This window comes from Caretta caretta, chromosome 27 (genome assembly GCF_965140235.1).
Source record: "Caretta caretta isolate rCarCar2 chromosome 27, rCarCar1.hap1, whole genome shotgun sequence".
In the NCBI taxonomy this organism is placed as follows: domain Eukaryota; kingdom Metazoa; phylum Chordata; order Testudines; family Cheloniidae; genus Caretta; species Caretta caretta.
Window position 1 is genome coordinate 10,801,656 of NC_134232.1, and position 20,301 is coordinate 10,821,956.

General features: G+C 50.2%; 1 protein-coding gene across 1 annotated transcript in view; it reads left to right on the forward strand.

The window, feature by feature from the left end:
• SKAP1 (src kinase associated phosphoprotein 1) overlaps window positions 1-20,301 on the forward strand; it is a 227,683-nt gene that overhangs the window by 172,660 nt on the left and 34,722 nt on the right. The window contains exons 6-9 of the mRNA XM_048830422.2: window positions 1,055-1,138; window positions 5,713-5,837; window positions 6,659-6,722; window positions 8,329-8,508. Coding sequence (XP_048686379.1) covers window positions 1,055-1,138; window positions 5,713-5,837; window positions 6,659-6,722; window positions 8,329-8,508 — 453 coding nt within the window. The remainder of the gene's footprint in view (window positions 1-1,054; window positions 1,139-5,712; window positions 5,838-6,658; window positions 6,723-8,328; window positions 8,509-20,301) is intronic.

Consider the following 20,301-nt stretch of genomic DNA (forward strand, 5'->3'; position numbering starts at 1 on the left):
TCTTTTACTTTGCAAATTCAAATCTTGTCTCTGTGGATGACTGGAGAACTGAATAGGTTCATGACAGCAGGGATACCAAGATGACACCTGGTAAACGGAAAGGGAAAGACCTTTTAGTCAGGTGATTTAAAATACCATGGGTGGGATTTTGAAAAGCATCCAAGTGATTTAGGGACTCAAGTCCAATTGAAAGTCAATGGACTTGTGCACCTAAATCACTTGGGCATTTCTGAAAAGCCCAGCCGTTACTCCCTGTTAATACCTACTGTATTTAACTAAAGCACGTGGGAGGAAAGCTCTCTTCGTTAAAGATTCAACACCACTTAAGAGCCGGGAGAAGTCTCCACCATAGTGTGAGTCATCCAAGGAGCTCTCCAACAAAAATAAGATTTGAACTCTTAATTATTCTCAAGGTGAAGAACAAGCAGGAAAAAAAATCTTTTCTGCAGGGTGGGGTGTGTGGAATCTCTCAGGTTTTGTTTATGCATCAGAAGTAACAAAGGGTGCAACTTTTGCAGGTCGTCATTCTGCCCAAAGAGCAAAACCCAGAAATGGGATTAAACATTGAGGCCTTGTCCTCACAAGGAAAAAAGGTGAATTCTTCACTCAGGTTAGATCCCGCGGAGCGAAAACTTAGGGAAGATGAGGCATTTGTAGCTTTCACATACATCAGCAGGTCGAGGAACAGATGGTGCGGGAGGCTAAGGTTTGCTTTGCCTTGCTAATCCCTGTGAAAGCTACAAATTGCCTGTCTTCACTAGGCTTTTACCTCATGTTAGTTACCATGTGTAGCAAAACTGGGTTAAGAACACACCTTTTTTCCTAGTGAAGAAATGCCCACGGGGGTCAAAGGCGTGGGGCAGAGTCTTGGGCCATCAGCACCATATCTAGTGCTCAGTTCTGAGAGTTGATTCCAGCCCGACTGATGCTATGGGGAAACCTGTGGGATTATGCAGGGACGGAGGGTTTATACTGACTAGAAATACACAAAAGAGATCATGAGACCTTTTCCGCAGTGCCCTTAACTCCCGCTTTGTTTCCCATTTCCCCACAGAGCATGGTTTCTTTGGCTCAGAGTGGCAGAAGCGATGGTGCGTCCTCAGCAAAAGGACCTTTCTGTACTATGCAAATGAAAAAAGTAAGCGGCAAAGCACCTGCCTTGTGTTCTCCAAGGGGCGGGGAGCTCAAGTGGGCTGGGACGAGACGGGGCAAGCCCTTGTTTAACGCTAATGCCTCCTGGGGAGATAGTTCCAGAGCATTCTCTCTTGAAGTTCCTGGGACTTCAGGGGATAAATTTGGCCCCAGCGAATTGGATTCATTCCTTAGTTTACTCTGTTGAATCCTGTCATTTTCTGTTATTTGTGTTACAATATTGCCTAGAGGTTCTATTATGCTAGGTGCTGGCTGGCTTATGCCTTGCAGGAAGGTTGCTATCCCTTGTTTTTCATCCCCTCTTATGTAGCTATGAATGTTCTCATTAGCCATACAAATCATTAATCTTTGGAGGAAGGTTTAACCCTGCTTAGCTCTTAGCCTCAGTGATGTCTTGTGGCAGCGAGTTCCACAGGTTAATGATTACGCCTATGCACCAATTTCCTCCTCTTCGTTTTGCCCCAGAACAAGGTGTCGGCTGCCATTTTCAAAGGTGCCTAAGAGATTTGGATGCTCAGTTCTTCTTACGATTCATAGCTCAGTCCTGGTTTCCTTAAGAGTCCATTGCTTCCTGCTGTCTGTTGGTTTCGCACCTGAAGCTCCTGCTTCTCATTTCACATGGCTGGTAAATAATTATGATGTGCCAGAGGGTGACTGATGCCAGATGAGGCATCAGCGCCGGCACTTTTAGAAAGATCTTGGCTTTGTTTTATTTCAATATACTTATTGGTAAAGAACAAGAGAAGAGAAACACAGGACTGGAACTGTGTAAATAAAATGCTGAACCGAGTTTTCCATTAGGCATCACCTGGGCTTTAACTCCCCAAGTGACTGTATACAATCCATGTGTCAGTGTATATAAATATTTTGCAGTTATGCTCCATCAGGTACATATAAACACACAGCTAATACCTCCAGCTGAGTTCGGCACGGCTAGATATATGGGCTTCGTTATACACTTCCGCCCATCCAGAAACCCTGCATGCTAACAGCTTTAACGCACGCGCAAACGTGCATCATATTCTTCGTTTTATGACGACTATTCCCCTGTTAGGACAAAATGAAAATTTGCTGACTCTCACTGACAGCGATGGTTTTGCCCTTCTCTAGCACCCTTCTTCTAAGGATCTCAGAGCACGGTAACAAGATTAAGCTTTGCAACCCCCATCACCCAAGGGGGTCGATCTTTTTTTTTAAAGTGACATTATTAAAGGCACAAGACTAACCTATTCCAATGCATAGGAAAGATAAGAAGTAGGGTAAGAGGCTGCCCTGGCCTAACCAGATCTTCAGCGACTTGAAACTCAGAAAAGAATCCTACAACAAATGGAAACGAGGTCAGATTCCAAAGGATGAATATAAAAAACCAACATGTAGGGACAAAACTAGACAGGCCAAGGCACAAAATGAGATTAAACTAGCTAGCGACATAAAGGAGAAACATTTTACAGTAAGAAACAAGAGGAAGACCAATCACAGGGTTGACCCTATAGTCGGTGAGGGGGGAAAGACAATAACAGAAAATGCAGCAACGGCCGACGTGTTAAAGGCCGTTTTTGTTTCAGTTTTCACCAAAAAAGTTAGCAGTGATTGACAACTAACATAGCCATCAGTGCCGACTTCCTCTCTACCCAGGGGGTGCTTGACCCCTCCCCCCTCCACTCCTTCCTCCAAGCCCCTGCTCCGCCTCTTCCCACCCCCACTCCACCCCCGGGCCCCGCCCCTGCTCCACCCCTGTCCCCAAGCCCCTGTCCTGCCTCTTTCTGGCCCTGCCCCCACTCCACCCCTTCCCCCAAGGCCCCACCCCCACCTGCCTCATCCTGCCCCCCCCCGAGTGCACCCCATCCATGCTCCTCCCTCTCCTTCCCAGCACCACCTGCACCCCGCGGAACAGCGCTGGGAAGGGTGGGGGAAGAATTGATCACTGGGGCCGCCGGCTGGTGGGAGGCTCTGGGGGCAGAGGGGGGGAACTTGGCTGCCGGTGGATGCTAAGCACCTGCTAATTTTTTTCCATGGGTGCTCCAGCCCCGGCGCCTATGAACATCCATGTCAGTGGGGAGGATCTGAGGCTAAAACAGGAAAATAAACACTTTAAGAATTACTTAAACAAGTGAGATGTCTTCAAGTCAGCAGGGCCTGATGAAATATATCCCAGACTACTTAAGGATCTGGCTGAAGAGATCTCTGAACCATTAGCTATTATCTTTGAGGACTCATGGGGAGGATGGGAAAGATTCCAGAGGACAGGAAAGGGGCAAATACAGCACCTATCTATAAAAAGGGGAATAAGGACAACCCAGGGTGTTGTAGACCAGTCAGCTTCACTTTGGTACCCGGAAAGATAATGGAGCATATAATCAAACAATCCATTTGTAAACACCTAGAAGAAAATACAGTGATAAGTAACAGCATGGATTTGTCAAGAACAAATCATGTCAAACGAACCTAATATCCTTCTTTTGACAGGGTAACAAGACTTGTGGATAGGTGGGGAAGCAGTAGATAGATTACATCTCAGTGGTAGTAAGGCTGTTGATTTTGCCTCATGTGACCTTCTCCTAAACAAACTAGAGAAATACAGCCTAGATGAATCTATTATATGGTGGGTGCACAGCTGGTTGGAAAAGTGACCTCAGAGAGTAGTTCTCAATGGTTCACAATCAAACTGGAAGGGCGTCTCGAGTTGGGTCCCGCGGGGATCTGTCCTGGTTTGGTTCTATTCAATATCTTCAGAAATAATTTGGATAATGTCAAAGACAGTACATTTGTCAAGTTTGCGGATGATACCAAACTGGGCGGGGTTGCAAGCACTTTGGAGGACGGGATTAGAGTTCAAAATAATCTTGACAAACCGGAAAAATGATCTGAAATAAATAGGATGAAATTCAGTAAGGACAAATGCAAAGTACTCCACTTAGGAAGGAACAATCAGTTGCACAAATACAAATACAATGCAATACAAATACAGAATGGGAAATGACTGCCTAGGATGGAGTACTGTAGAAAAGGATCTGGGGGTTAGAGTGGATCACAGACTAAATATGGGTCAACAATGTAAGACTGTTGCACACAAAAAAAAAAAAAAAGGGTAACGTGCTTCTGGGATATATTAGCAGGGGTGTTGTAAACAAGACACGGGAAGTAATACTCCCACCGGCTCAGCACTGGTAAGGCTTCCACTGGAGTATTGTGTCCCGTTCTGGGCACCATGTTTTGGGAAGGATGTGAGCAAACTGGAGAAAGTCCAGAGGAGAGCAATAAAAATGATTAAAGGTCTAGAAAACATGACCTACGAGGAAAGATTGAAAAAAGCGGGTTTGTTTAGTCTGGAGAAGAGAAGACTGAAGGTGGACAAAATGGTCTTCTAATACCTAAAAGGTTGTTAAAAGAGCAGGGTGCTCAATTGTTCTCCTTAACCACCGAGGACAGGACAAGAAGCAATGAGCTTGAATTGCAGCAAGGAAGATTTAGGTTGGACATTAGGTAAAAATTCCTTACAGTCAGGGTAGTTAAGCCCTGGAATAAATTACCTAGGGAGATTGTAGAATCTCCATCACTGAAGGTTTTTAAGGACAGGTTAGACAAACACCTGTGAGGAATGGTCTAAAGATAATACATAGTCCTGCCTCAGTGCAGTGGACTGAACTAGATGACCCCTCGAGGTCCCTTCCAGTCCTGCATTGCTCTGATACTATGTATCACCACCCTCATTTTACAGATGGAGAAACTGAGGCACAGGCAGGTGGCATGACTTGTCCAAGATCACCCTGCAAATCAGCAGCAGAGCCAGGAATAAAACTCCTAGTCTTCTCCTGTATCCACCAGATGTGCTCTCTCCCTTGACGCAAAAAGGAACCAGCTCATTGCCAGTTCCAATAAGGACATGATGGGCTGGATCTGCAGCTGGTGTATATTTGGCATAGTTCTGTTGACATCAATGGAACTACATCAGTTCGCCCCAGCTGAGGATCTGATCCAATATGTGAACATGTCTGCATGTCTACAAGCTTCCAGAGGCAAATTATCAAAGGCCTCGCTAAATCATAGAATCAGAGAATATCAGGGTTGGAAGAGACCTCAGGAGGTCATCTAGTCCAACCCCCTGCTCAAAGCAGGACCAATCCCCAACTAAATCATCCCAGCCAGGGATGCACCAAGCCGTTAATCCTCTACCAGCAGCAGAATAATCGTTTGTATCATATTTCCCCAAGTACACACAGGTCTCTGCTTCATTACAGGCAGCTCATCTTGTGTGTCTGTGTGACCCTAACAACTTTTCCTTTGCTGTTACAGTCCCGCAAGGGTTGTTAGAAGGGCCTCTGCTTTGCTGGTCTTTCACCTAAGAGGGAAAATGCTACAACCCTTCCTTCTCCTGGGGATACAGATGCTCACACCAGGGGGCTTAGGAGTTTTTTGTCCATTTCCCAGTGAACTTGCTGAGACCCCTTGGGCAGGTCACGGCTTTGTGCCTCAGTTTCCCCCATCTGTGAAGCATTGTGAGCTCCTTCAAGGAAAGGTGCTGCAGCCATACAAAGCCAATATTATTATGTTTCATTGCAGGCAAGCAACCGAAAGGGACTTTTCCCATTGAGTACTACAGTGCCCAGCTGGCTTTCCACCTGCGCAAAGACTCACGAAGAGAATCCTGTTTCAAACTCATGAGCCCTGGCAAACGCAGCTATGAGGTAGGATCAATAGAAGAAATGGTCCTATTTCTGTGCTCTCTGAGCCCCAACCGCTTGAGCATGAGAACGCTGCGTGTATCATACCATGGCATGCACCTGGCATGTTGCTATTTACTGTACGGTCTACATGGCCTGCTGTGTCTGAATCTCTGAGTGGGGTGAGACCTTTTCCCGTGTCTTCATCCCCCAAACCCAAATCTGTGACCAGAGAAACAAGGCCAGAAGGTTTTGGTGCCCCTCATTCTTGAAAGCTCATCTGGATGCAAACCTTTCCAAGTGTCCCATTGTGACCTGCTGCACGGTGTTGAATCGGACCTACTTTACCAGATTGACAATCGGCAGCAACACTGACTTCCATTGCCAATTGGCTAGTCTGATTCTCCACAGCCCTGCATCTTGTTCGGGCCTTTAGACCAGTACAAAGCAGGTGTAAAACACAGCCAGAACCAAAGCACTTTGTCCTCATCTGGCCCAGCAGTAAATGAGAATGCAAGCTCCAAGCAACAGAGAAATTGGGTCTGGAGTTGTGGTTCAGACTCAATAATAACCCCACTTGACACGTTTTTATCTGATAAGTCCAAATCATTTAACTCATGAATTAGGCCTAACAACCTTCTCTGCCGTAGGTCAGCAGCATTATCCCCATTTTACAGATGGGGAAATGGAGGCATAGAGAGGTGACCCAAGGTCACCCAGTGGGTGAGGGGCAGAGCCAGGAAAAGAACCCAGGAGTCCTGGATCCCAGGCCCCTGCTCTAGGAGCTTGTCTACACGACCTCTGCTTAAGACATTAATGACATAACAAATGAATTCCCTCCCTAGTTTACAGCTTCCAGTCCTGCGGAGGCTAAAGACTGGGTGGATCATATCCAGTTTCTCTTAAAGGGTAAGTAGCTATGGGGGAGTTCTATAGCCAATGTGCTTGACTTTACAGTTCATTCAGACAGTCCATTATCTGTAGACAGCTTTGCATGTCTTTAGCTGCCTCCATCCCTGGATCTCAAAGAATTCCCCAAATATTGATGAATTAGACCTCGCAGCCCCCAAGATGGGTATCTATATTATTGTTATCCCCATTATACAGATGGGAAAATCGAGAGGTCTAAGGTCAGAGGGCAAGTCGATGTCAGAGCTGGGAAAAGAACCCAGGAATCCTGATTCCCAGTCCCCAGCTCTAACACCAGACAATATTCCCCCTCAGAGCGCTTGGTCCAGTGCCTTTACCACTAGCAAGTCCTTCCATTCTGCTTCTCCTCCTGGCATTGATGCCCTTAAACTCTTCTCTGCAATAAACGAAGACGCCCAAATGAATAGAAAAGCAGGATGTGGCCGAGGCAGCACATTGGCGCGGGGCAAAGAACGTGGGGGGTTAAATCCTAATTCATGGGTTGCTGAATGGCTGTTCTAATGGCACCCTCTGCTGGCCAGTCCAGGGGGTTGGCACTGACCGTGGGGTGTGGGAGCTATAATCAAATATGGTAGAGAGAGAGAGATGCAGTCATCCCTGGGTAGAGCGGGTTATTGACCATATCCAGTTGTCCCACAATCAGCTAGTACCAGCCGAACGTACGAGGAGGGAGACTGATGTAGGTGGGAAAGGGCCCAGTCATCCAGCATTGCTTACTGGACTGTGAGCTTTTGTTGCGGGAGAGAAAGACGCTGTTGTTATTTGAAGGACAAGGGCTGCCAGCTTCACTCTGTACCTCTGCTAACAAGAGAACCAACCACTGTGATGTTTTTATTTTATTTATTTATTTATTTGCAAGAAGCTTGAGTAGAATTTGAAAAACAGGAGTGGGCCTGTTCTGGGTTCATGCATGTGACTTGCCACTAAGGGCCAGATTCTGAGCTCTGTGTTTCTGGTGGAAATCTGGAGTCACTTCTCTGACTTCATGGAAGTTACTTCAGATTTACACCAGCATAGCTGAGACCAGAAGCTAGCCTGAGATGTGCAAACCTCCTACAGAGGGAAGGCAGCTTTAGTGCACCCTATGCTATAACACTGTTCAGTCTGTCTGTTAATACCTTGGCCCTGCTGGCAAATCAGTTCCGTTACATGCTCGGCGACAATCCGCTGACCATGTTTCCTTTCCTCAGTGCTCCGCTGAGGTCAGTCTGCCCTGCAGAGTGTTCTCGGGGGGGGGGGTGTAAGGCTCATTCAGAAACCTTCCATCCTATTTTCCTGCTTGAAAAGAAGCATAGCTTTGCACCCTGGAGACTTCCTCCCCTTCCCCAGGGTTTGTCATCCCCTTCCCGATCCTCATTCCATGGGCTCCTAACCCACGTGTTAGGCCAGACACCCATAGTCCATAAAAGGGGTGCCCCCCCCCAAGTTCTGTGTTGTTGCAGAACAGGATGAATGATGAGCGCTGCGGGATGGTAGCCTGACTTCTCTGGTAGATTTCAGCCCATGACGGAAGCACCAGCATTTAACTCAGTGATTTTTGTTTTCCTTTGATTCCTTCCTTCCTTTTCATCGTCCCCCCTGCCAGACATGAGCTCCCTTACCATCCCATACGATGAGGAGGAGGAGGAGCAGGAGGAAGAAGCTTATGATGACATCGACGGCTTTGGCTCTCCAAATGCAGAATCCCGCAATACCCTCAACTCGGAGGAGGACGTGGCAGCGGCCAGTGGGGAGGAGGAAGAGGACATCTATGAGGTTCTACCAGGTGAGCAGCCAAGCGGTCAGGTGAAGAAACGCTCTAGCCACTCGCAATGGGCTGTAGACGCAGCAGAGGGGTATTTACATCCCCTCAGGAAACCACTTTCTTTGGAATAAAAAGGCTTGGTTCATGGAACGTTTCTACTGAGTATATAACGTGTTCTGACCTACGTGGCTTTTCCCAGCTGTGTTCAGCTTGGTCCACCACGGACCATGAGAATTAACCTGCTTCTCTCCCGGTGCAGTGGCTTCTCTGTGACTTGGAGTCTCTTAAATCAAGGTCAGGTGTGTGTCTGAAACATGTGCTCTAATTTAACCCACTCATTGGTAGGCTCAAAGCAGGAGTCTCTGGCCTGCGTTCTGTAGGATGATCACAATGGTCCCTCCTGGCGGGCTTCGGATTTGTAATTGTGATGCAGCTTCTGGTCTGGCAAGGGACAATATACAGTGAAACTTGCCAAAGGTGCAACACGCATGGGCATGAACCAAGCTGTAGTGGCCGGTTGAGGGACTCGGGAGCAGCCCTCCTTGTGCAAAGTCATACAGTTCAGAAGGGCTTTTGCCAGGAACAGATCAGGAATGGAGTCTTAGAACTTAGTAAGTAATCTAGCTAGATATGCATTAGATTCTGTTTTGTTTAAATGGCTGATAAAATAAGCTGTGCTGAATAGAATGGATAGTCCTGTCTTTGTGTCTTTTTGTAACTTAAGGTTTTGCCTAGAGGGATTCTCTATGTTTTGAATCTGATTACCCTGTAAGGTATTTACCATCCTGATTTTACAGAGGTGATTCTTTTACTTTTTCTTCAATTAAAATTCTTCTTTTAAGGACCTGATTGCTTTTTCATTGTTCTTAAGATCCAACGGTTTGGGTCTGTGTTCACCTATGCAAATTGGTGAGGATTTTTATCAAGCCTTCCCCAGGAAAGGGAGCGTAGGGTTTGGGAGGATTTTTGGGGGAAAGACGTTTCCAAGCGGCCTCTTTCCCTGATATATATTTGTTAGACGCTTGGTGGTGGCAGCAATAAAGTCCAAGGGCAAAAGGTAAAATCGTTTGTATCTGGGGGAAGTTTTAACCTAAAAGCAGTAAAAATAAGCTTAGGGAGTTTTTCATGCAGGTCCCCACATCTGTACCCTAGAGTTCAGAGTGAGGAAGGAACCTTGACATGAAAGCACCATGGGACCTGCCCCGGAGCCTGCTGTCAAGTGTGGCGAGACCAGAGAGGTGGCGGTGCGGACCGCTATTCCTTGGTGGTGCGGACCGCTATTCCTTGGTGGTGATTCGACTGTGTTAGCATGTCTGTTTGTCAGAGGAGTCAGGAGGGCTTGTGCATCCTCACTTCTGCTATTAGCAAGGTAATGAGAGAACAGCTCACGCCAGTGCATCTACACAAGCTGCCATTCATACCCCTGGCTGTGGTAGAGACGTACCCTGCATTCTTCACGTAGCTCCATTGACGACTGTCCCTGCTCAGGGAACCAGACGGACGTTTACAAGGATCCCAGGGTGAGAGGCTGCTTTACCACCGCTGCTGATTTATGCCCTACCCTGCTTTGCTCCAGCTTCCTCTCCTCTTGTTCCGATTTCAAGGCGGCCTAGAGAAAGTTGGAAAATATTCTGGTCGGAAACAATTCTTCCATTGTCTTTTTTATTTCCCTGCCCCCACTCTGCTCCGTCTTCCCCTTGGCTAGGGGCATTTGCATGAAAATTAGGTCCTTGTTTCCTTTTATTTATTTTTGGAGCTTTGTATTTTTAGCGAGTTAAAAGCTAAATTAAATACGTCAGGAAGGTTCCGCTAGGCAGCAATTAAGAGCCCAAGCTCTCAGGCATAAGGGACTGGGCTCAGCAGTTTGGCAGCAAGGTAGAGGTGGCTGCAGGTTGCAGGGCACTGGATAGATTCTGTTCCTCGCTGAGCCACTGACTTGCTGCGTAACCTTGGTTGAGCTGCTTCACTTCCCTCTGCCTCTGTTTTTTCACGCCAACCTATTGTTTGTTTAGCCTGGAAGCTCTCTGGGGCAGAGGCTGTCTCGTGCTAGGTGTATGTGCAGCGAGCGCCAAGCACGACGGAGCCCTGACCACAGTTGGAGCCTCTAGGCTCCAGGTGGTGTAACCAGAGGCGACGCATGGGGGGCAGCGTGCAGGGTCACATGCCCCTGCCGATTTGCTGCTTGGCTTGTACTGAGCATGCTCAGTAACACTGCTGAAGCCGGCTGCCCTCCCTCCCCTCCCCCCCACAGTTATCGACAGGCATGGGTCGTCCCTGGTTGTAATTGTAACAGACACTATAACTACACATGTGCGTCACTGCCAGGTTCCTGCCCGGAGTGCAGAAACGTTTGGGTCCAGGGTGTTGGTTTTGGCCGGACTTGGGTACACAGGGGCCGAAATCCATCCTTACACGGAGGCCTTTGCCCCACTTAAGCAACTGCAAAGCATTGTGGGATTGCGCGGCTCATGGCACAGGCGGAGAAATCCTTGAGAACCATGGCACTAGGAAATGCCCTCGAGAATCCGGTGACCTTCACCGTGTGCATCGAGAAGCTGCTGCCGCAGCATCTAAATCTGCCTGACCAGCCTTCGGCGGACCCTGCCTGATGGCCTAGCTGATTCTCTTTCCTTGGGACTTCGATCGCTCTCTCGTCTGGGCAGGGTGATAACTCCGCATAGGGGCAGGGGAAGATGCTAACCCCTCCTGTGTTGCTTACAGGATCTCGGATGGATGGGGGGAGGGATACACTGAGGTTTGTCCGGTGAGAGCTAAGGCTTTTGCCACCCCCACCCCACCCTGTTGATGAGCATTTTCCCCGGCAGCTCCAAACAGCATTCGTCATAGGCACCGACTCCGTGGGTGCTCTGGGGCTCAAGCACCCATGGGAGAAAAATACTGGGTGCTCAGCAGCCACAGCTGTTTGTCAGGACTGCCGATCAGCTGTTTGGCAGCTGGGGGAGGCGCCTGCAGGAGGGCGGAGAGCAGCAGGCAGGCGGGGGCCTTAGGGGAGGGGTTGGAGCAGAGGCGGGAAGAGGCAGAGAGGGGGCAGGAAAAGGCGGAGCAAGGGCGGGGCCTTGGGGCGGGGGGGAGCATCCCCAGGGGAAAATAAAAGTGAGCACCTAGGGCATTCGTGATTGCAGGATGGGAGGGCAATACTGGTCTGTTTACAGGACCCACAACCAGCTCCAGAGCAATGAACGGTGACTGCACAAAGGCAGGTTTCCGACTACGGGTGGGGGGACGAACAGCAGGAGCAGACGAACCTTGGAGCTGCAAGGATCAGATTGTTGTCCGAATGCCCTGAAGTAATAAAAAGAACCGGGGAGGGGAAATATGAGAGCTATGATTGTCTGGAAATAGGTGGCTTTTCAAAACTTTCCCTGAGTTGGTAGCTGCTCTCCCAAGGAGCACTGTATCCACCGACTTCAAAATTATGGGCCCCCCATTCTCCGCTGCCTTGCCGCCCAGTGGTGTCATTTACCAGGAGCATAAAGGTGACGGTGTGTATGTGTGGGGGCAGCGGGCATTTAAAATGCCACCATACTGATCTAGGTAGCACTTTGCACGAGTGAGGGAAACCTGTGGACCAAATCCTCCATCGTCCTGCACCCACCGTAGTCAGCCATACCAGTGCAAAGTGGATGAAAGATGCTACTAAATTGGAATGGTAAAGGTTTGCATGCACATTGTGCTGGTGCAAATAACCTCCCAGCCTGCAAGGAAGGAGAGAATCCGACCCCGGGTTTCCTTGCATGTGCTGGTAGTAATGCCTAAAATCATTAAACCTCTTTTCAGCCTTTCTGTTGCTCCCCGGAACAAAGGTTGGGCCGGTTGGCTTCCCTGGGCTAGGGCTAGGGCTGGGACAGGGAGGTTTCCCTGGGCTGCTTGCTTTGCCATTTTTGCCTTCCTGAGCTTGGCCGATGAAACCAGGAGAAGCCAGTTTCACATCTGGTTTTCCTCCATCTCATTTTCTGGTAGCACATTTGTGCTACCAGAAAATGAGATGGAGGAGAGGAAAACCAGAGGTGCTGTGATGTTCAGGCTGCAGCGTGCCATGGCGGAATATTTGAAATCCAAATAAAACCCTCTCTTTACCTGGGCTGGTTTTAGACCACGCTTCAGGCGAGTCATTTCTGTCCATCTTCACTTGGTCTGTAACAGCTTGCCAAAAAAATCCACCTTTGGGGCCGAGGTCAACCCAGTATCTCCAAAAACTCTTTGCCCCTCCAGCCAGTTCCCCGCCTTGCTGCTCCTGGTGCTGCAACAAACTATTGGTTGGAACCCCTTGACCTGGCCATGCCTTTCCGAGGTTCTGCATGCCCTGGTCCTCTTGCAGCCCAAGTCCTTTACAAGCAACGAGGTCAGGTCCAGCTCAACGAATATTCTGTTTTCTCCTCCTGCTTCCCCGTGCGTGGATGGGAAGTAAGAAGTGGTGCAGAGGCACTGGTTCAGCTAACTGGATCCCACACGGAAACTGTCATGATGGGAAATTATCTAGTGGCTCCTGCTCCCAGCAACTTGGGCTGGGCTTCGTGGGTAGATGCTCGAGATTCCCAGAATGCACCAGCTGGGAGGAAAGGCCAAAATGGGTGCCACAAGAAAACAGCGTTGCTGTGCGGTGATAGGACAAGTGAGACAGCATGTCCCCTCCCTTTGATGCAGACCCCCGTGGCCTTTGCTAGCCCAACGTGCTGGGCTGCCTCTCCTCACCTCACCTCACCTGTGCTCCCCAGTCATGAGCGGTCCCCTCTGCAAACTACAGCAGAACCTGCTGATGGCCAACTCGGTTGAAAATCGATGTCCGTTGGTGTGTGCACAGGAAGAATGGAGTCGTTCTTGCTAGAGTATCCTGGGGGGAGGGCAGGAGAAGGTAAAAGAGGGATTGCTAGGTCCCAGCCCTTCTGATGGGAGCAGCTGCAGGAGGCATAGATGTGGGTTGTCCACCTTAGCAGCCGTTTTCCCTTGCAACTTCCAGGGGTGGGTGACAAGCTCCTGGTGAAGCTCTTACCAGACAGGCCCTGTCTTGTCCTATGTAAACTGGGATCATAAGAGAAGTCTCGTGGATTAAAGCCACTTCACTATGGCGCATGTCCTGTCTGCACATGGGCCTGGAGGGTGTCAGAGGCAGCGGATCCACCACCGTTCCCCCGGAGAGGGTTCGGGCGATCCAGGTCCCTAAAGCCACTGTACACCTTTCCCTCTCAATGGCGCCACGATTGCTCAGCGTTCTTTGGATGGGAGGTGATCTTTGCCTCCCACGCTGGATGATGCAGGAGGCAGGTTTCAGGGGACCGTAAAGAGAGGAACCTTTAGAGAGGCAAGGATGGTCCAGTGGTTTGGACAGTAGCTGAAGACCTGGGTTCAAGACTTCCTGTGTGACCGTGGGCAAGCTACTTCGCCTCTCCGTGCCGCAGAGCCCCATCTGTACAGTGGAGAGAACAGCTCTGCCCTGCCCCACAGCGGGTGTTGTGAGGATAAATACATCAAAGATTGTGAGGTGCTCAGATCCTGCCATACCGGGAGCCAGGTAAATACCCAAGAGAACTAACTGAGGAAGCGTCTGCGTTCTCGAGCTCTGTCCTCCCTGGGAATCTCCATGTTGTGTGTGTTTTATTATGCAAATGACAATCTCTGCTGAGGTCGTGCTATTTTTTCTCTTGTCCCAAGTTTAAAAAAAAGAAAAGGGGGGGGCAGATAATTTCCTCAGCAAGTCATCGTCGTTAATGAAGTTTTACAAAAACAGATACAACCAAGGAAAAATAAAATTTCACAGGTGATAAATTTTTCCAATTTCCCTGGCAGAATTCGATAGGATTGTTAAATTAAGAGTGAAGGTGTCTGTTAGGAAGCAACGAGCAGTGATGGGTAATTTTATAGAGTGGAAAATTGAATCAAATTGCTACATTAAAACACAACTCCTCTGAGAATCTGCCCCTCATGCAGGCTGCTCCGGCATAGCACCGGGGGCTCGGTAGCTGTGCCCGGGGAGGGGGCGGGAAAGACCGATTCCCCGGTCTCTTGGAACCCGTGGGTGGGGAAACCGGTTTCCCCTGCAGGGGTTCAGAGGGGATCGGGTTTGCAATCCAGCTGTGGTGGAACGTGCCACATCAGTGCCTCATTAAAGGCAGCGTATTCAGCCTTTTCGGGCACTGGTAGATTTCATGTCGGCGGGGGGAGGCAAGATGGAGGGAAGCGGGATCAGAAAAGACCCATCAGGGTTTTGCCGGAGGCGGTATCTTTATTTTTCAGCGTTCCCTTATTCCTCATCTCTGTAATATCTGAGACCAATCCCTGCCCTAGAAGGCAGAACTTGTCCTGCCTTTTCTTTTAAGGGCCTGTCTACACTATAACCAACTCAGGGCACCTGGTCACAACAGGGTGAAGGGGTTACAGTGTAAACAGCCTAATAGTATCCATAGAACCATGCGTGGTACCGAATTTTAACACTCTTCCGGGGACAGGACAGTACGGCAAAACGGTGCTCGAGCCAGAGCCTATGATGTGGTCATTGTATGTCTACACTGCAAAGAAAAACCCTCAGAGCCCCGGTCAATTGACTGGGACTTGCAGGGCCCAAGCAGTGGAGCTAAAAAGGGCAGGGTAGCAGTTTGAAGACACTGGTCTCCCACCTGGCTGCTCTTCTGGGAATCTCCAGGCTTTGACGGCGGCCAACCTTGCTTAGGAGCAGGGGGCTGGGTCAGTTCCTTAATCGCTGTCCCCCACCCTAGCCTCCAGCACTTGGGGTGTTTGCCTGAGCCACAGGCAGAGGAGGGTGACCTGCCAGCGTGCACCAGCAGGGAGCAGTTTCAGTGGGTCCAGTAGATGGTGCCATCCCTTGGGATATTTGCTCCTGCACACTAGACAGGAAAGGGTCCCACAGCACCCCAGCAAGCTGCTCCCCAGGAAAATCCAACCAAAGCTTGCGAGTTCTCCCCCTTCCTTCCTAAAAGCCTCCATCCATCACAGCCCTTCTGGGGTGCTGTGCAGCTGGGAGACAGGCTGGCATTTAATTAGGAGATTAATGTTTCAGCTCACGGCTTCCAATCCACTCGCTCAGCCTGCCACTTGCGGGCTGGCATCAGGCGCGGAGCGTGCCACACACGGCATGGGAAGCCTGCTGTGAATGGAATTAGAGCCCCGAACATGCCAGCGTCATGTGAGGCAGGGTCCCCTCCACCGTCACACCGTGGAGCTTGCTGCTTCGGGAGGGGCGTAGCCTTGAACATGCTGGCATCTTGTGGCTGGTGGAATTGCATAGCCCGGCGCATGTCAGCATCGTCTGACTCCCTGGCCCTCTGGGTCGTGCAGGGGAGCGGTTTGACTCACTGGGGAGATAAAGCTTTGACACCACCACCCCCCCTCCAAAATCCCAGGGTGGCGTGTTCATTTGCGGTGTGGCACCAGGTGAGGCTTCGGGGTAGGGGAGGAGCAGCTGAGGGATGGCGAATGGCCGCCGCTTGCCGCTGTGCAATTTGGTCTCCTTAGAACATGTGAATATCCCAGCTGGCAAGTGCTAACTCGGTCCCTCGGTGCGACACGACCTGTGTGGAGCAGAGACGCTGCCTGCCCAGCTAGAATGGGTAGAAATAGCAGCGTAGAAGGTGAGGAACTGCTTAGGCTGGAGGTTCTCAAACTGGGCAGCACAGAATTTGCCGTTTTCGGGGGGGGGCCGTGAGAAGGTTTGGAGGGGTGGGAAACAATTTCCTATGCATGTTTTCCCCACAGCGACGAATAACTCTTGAAGGTTGAGGGGAACAGGGCTTCTGTCTTAGAGCACGGCAGCTGTTTCAATCCACCACCCTCGCTTCTTTCCGAGCTGGGTGGCCGGAAAGCGGTGGCTGCTGGCCGGGCGCCCAGCTCTGAAGGTAGCATCTCTGCCAGCAGCAGCGCCGAAGCAAGGGTGGTGTGAAATAATATTGCCAAAAAACCCAGGCTCACACTAGTAACAACAGTGTGATGCCAGGAAGTAGTATCTTACTTCAAATTTACACTTAAATGGCTGTGTTTGAATCAATGCCTTTCTGCTTTTAATATTTAGTGAGAGTTACATGTTGATTTTTTTTATCGGTATATGAACTTGTGTGGCAGGGGGGGCGTTAACTCCTACACACGCAAAGGAGGGAGGCATGATCAAATAAGTATGAGAATCACTGCCTTAAATGCGTAGAGAGGTGCCAGAACCTTAGGCTACGTATCCTACACGGCTCTCTGCGTGCCCAAACAGTGCCTCCCATTGCTATCTTCAGCGGCGTGGTGTCCCGCTGCCAAAGTTTTATCTGCGCCCCTCTCGGCCGGGGCCTTTCACTACCTCGAAGTGTAGCTAGGCACTGTAGTGCAGACTCAAGTGTAGACGTGGCCCTAGTCGTCGATGCAAACCGTACCTCGCGCCGAGCTACCCCCATCCCAAGAAGGGGCAGACGTTTGAATTACCCCGCACCTCGCTCATTGCGCATCTCCTCGGGCATCCATTTCGGTGAGGTCTTAGAGGCTTCGCTCACTCCCATCGAAGCAATGCAAAGAGAAGCGGGATCGAGGCTCTGTACCTTCAGTAAAGTACAGGAGGCTGTCGGGATCGGCTGAAAAGACTTTCCATTTCCATAGGCCCTTTCCTCAGAGGAGCTCAGAGCACTTTATAGAGGGTGTTTCCCTGTTTTTCACTGGAAGGGAAGTGATTTGCCCAATTCCGTGACAGAGCTGGGAAGAGAATCCAGCAGAGAATCCTGACTCCTTCCTCCAGCCGCTACATGACCCTCTTTTTCAGAACCAGGAAGAGCACTCGCATCCAGGCTTCACTCTCCCCACGCTTGAGAGTTGGAAACAGAATCCTAGAAGATCAGGGTTGGAAGGGACCTCAGGAGGTCCTCTAGTCCAACCCCCTGCTCAAAGCAGGACCAATCCCCAATTAAATCATCCCCGCCAGGGCTTTGTCAAGCCGGGCCTTAAAAACCTCTAAGGAGTCCTGACACTCAACCCCCTTCTCTACCCACTAGGCGACACTTCTGCTCAACATTGGGAATAGAACCCTGGAGGCCTGGTGCCCTGTTCCCGGCACCCATGACTTGAACTTTTAACCTGTCGGGGGGGGAGGGGGTTGGAGGTTCTGGTTAAAATGTTCTGTGATACGTCAGCTGTGAAGTTGGGGTGAGGTGACGGAGGAAGGAGACTTGCTGGGAAAGGTGCTCTTTCCTTTCCTGTGCCAGCCACGGTACCTTGTAGCTGAGTGCAGAATAAGCAAAGGGCCTTGGGTAAAGTTTTGTCGTCTTTGGGGGCAGGGGGCTGGAACCAAGCAAGCCGCCTGAACCCATTAGAGGCGGGAAATGCGGATCCGCAGTAGCTGTAATGGCAACAGGAACCGGCCCTGCTCTCTGGAGGGGTTTCCCGTAAAGCAGAGAGAAAGCGAGACAGATAACCCTCCGTGGGAATTTTAGTACACACTCCGCTGTCCAGCAGAGCCGCCTGTGTTACTGCTAGGAAGGGGCGGAAAGGAGCCAGGCTGCCTGCTCCACCACAAGGCAGGAGGGGGGAGAGACACAGAAGGCCCGATGGGCTTAGCATAATGGATGCAAACTTTTTTTTTCCCCCCACATACCGAAAGTCACGTAGCAGAAAGGCTCCCCTTGGAATGTCATGTGTTTTCCTGCACCAGTGCTGGCTGATGGCTTCCCAAGAAGGGAGGAGAGGCCGGAGGGTTTGGGGAAAAGGGAGGCCTAAGGCAGCTCTGCTCGGATGAGGGCAAAGATGTCCACAGGGAGCAAGCCAGGACGCAATTAGGGGCGTGTGGAGGCTGCAGATTGTGGTAGATGAAAGGCCCAGATTGCAGGTCTGTGGGGTTGCAATAGGAGTGTGCAGTGAGATAGATGAGTGAGCATGGGTGTGCAGGGAATAGATGGGGGTTGAAATCCGATGCGCACAGACCACAGGGGGCCGGGATATAACCACATATAGGCAGGGGAGTAGGTTGGCAGGTAGATGGGGTTAGATCAGGGGCATGTCAGATGTGAGTGGATGGGGTGTCTCCATGTGGGGGGGCGGAGTACGGACTGAAGGGGTGTTCATTATTTGTATTATGGTAGCCGAAAGGCCGCAGTCAGGGATCAGGGCCCCATTGTGCAAGGTGCTGTACACGCACAACAAAAAACAATCTCTGCCCCGAAGAGCTTGCAATCCAAGTCGAGCGCTGCTTGTTCCTGAGGGTTGCATTTGAGTTCCTGAAGGCCTTAGCAGCGGCTCATGGAGACTTAAATGATACTGAGTACCGCTGAGTGCAACGCTCTGTCGGCGATGCGTATAATGTGCCGGTCAGCATGGGAGCTAGACGCCAGGGCCCCCACTCAGGACATACAACAGAGGTTTGTTATCAGGGCTCATTCCTCCAAGTTACGGACTTGCCACAAAATGCTCATGGTAACTTTTTGATATGCTTCCCAGCATGCGACTTACAGACTGTGGATGAATAAGGTACAGCTTTGCATAAACGAATGGATGGCAGACCTAGAAGGCTATTGCCCACTTACTAGTCCTCCGTACTCCCAGGCTGTACTTCATTGGGGGAAATACACACAAACTAAAATCTGGGAAATGTAGTTTTGGGGGTGGGGGGAATATCCATTGAGCCAAACGGATGGAAGGTACTTTAGAGAGGAAGGATGGTCTAGCGATTAGGGTGCTAGGCTGGGATGTGGGATATCTTCATTCAGTTCCCTACACAGCCTTTCTGTGTGACCTTGGGCAAGTCATTTAGCACCTGGGGTGTGGTGAGGATAAATGTATTAAAGAGCGTGGGGCGGCTTCCATATTACGGTAATGGCAGCAGTAGATGGGTTGCTTGAACAGCTTGCTATGTGCAGTCCCAAATCCGTAGCATGGAGGATTGCTTGTCTGATATGCTGATTGGAACAGTGATCGTTAGCCTCTGGACTCAGCCACGTGCTTGTGACCTCAATGCAATAGGGAATGGGTTATAAGTGCCCCAATGGCTCCTTCATCCTACTGTTTAAATTCAACTCCAGATTGTGGCTTTAGGTTCCTTCTGAAGGGACGACGGGGTTCCATCTTAATCATTAACCCTCTCTGCTAATTATCCCCCCTGCCCACACGGCCATCAAGTAGAGAAGCTTTAGTCTGGAATCTGAGCCATGCAGGGTCGCTCCTGTTCTGCATCGGAGCAGGGGAGGCATTTCAGAAAGCTTCTCGCCAGCTGTTTGTTTCATTTGGCACCGGGTGGATCCGTGGGTCTCTGCAGAGGGCTCTTTCCGGTGTGGCAGCCTTCATCCATTCCTCGATTTTTTTTTTTGATTTTTTTTTTTAAGCAGGGCTTTTGCCTGTCAGAGTTGTAGCTCTGCCATTCCATTGCCTTACCCGCCCCCCTCCCCGCTGCCAAGCCCAGGGGAAAATGCCAGCAGAAGACGGGGTGGATGTATGTTCTCCCCTTCGAAGGGCCGGGACCTGTGTGTGCACTCGCCAAGCCTCCCTGGCGACGGATACAGACTAACACGGCTGCTACTCTGAAACCTGCCTAATTTTTGACAGTCTGTGCGCGCAAAAAATTTCTTCAGTGCAAATTGTTGTGCTTCTGTGCAAATTTGTGTGCACGCACACGCGCACAGCTTAGAGGGAACCGTGCTCCCTGGGACGTTCCTGTCTCTCCTCACATCGGGACACCGGCGTCCAGCTGACCTGAGGAGCGAGAGTTAGAAGTCGCTCCCTGCAGAGTGCTCCAGAGCAGCTTAGCCATCCGATGAAGAGATCTGTAGCTCACGAAAGCTTATGCTCAAATAAATTGGTTCGTCTCTAAGGTGCCACAAGTCCTCC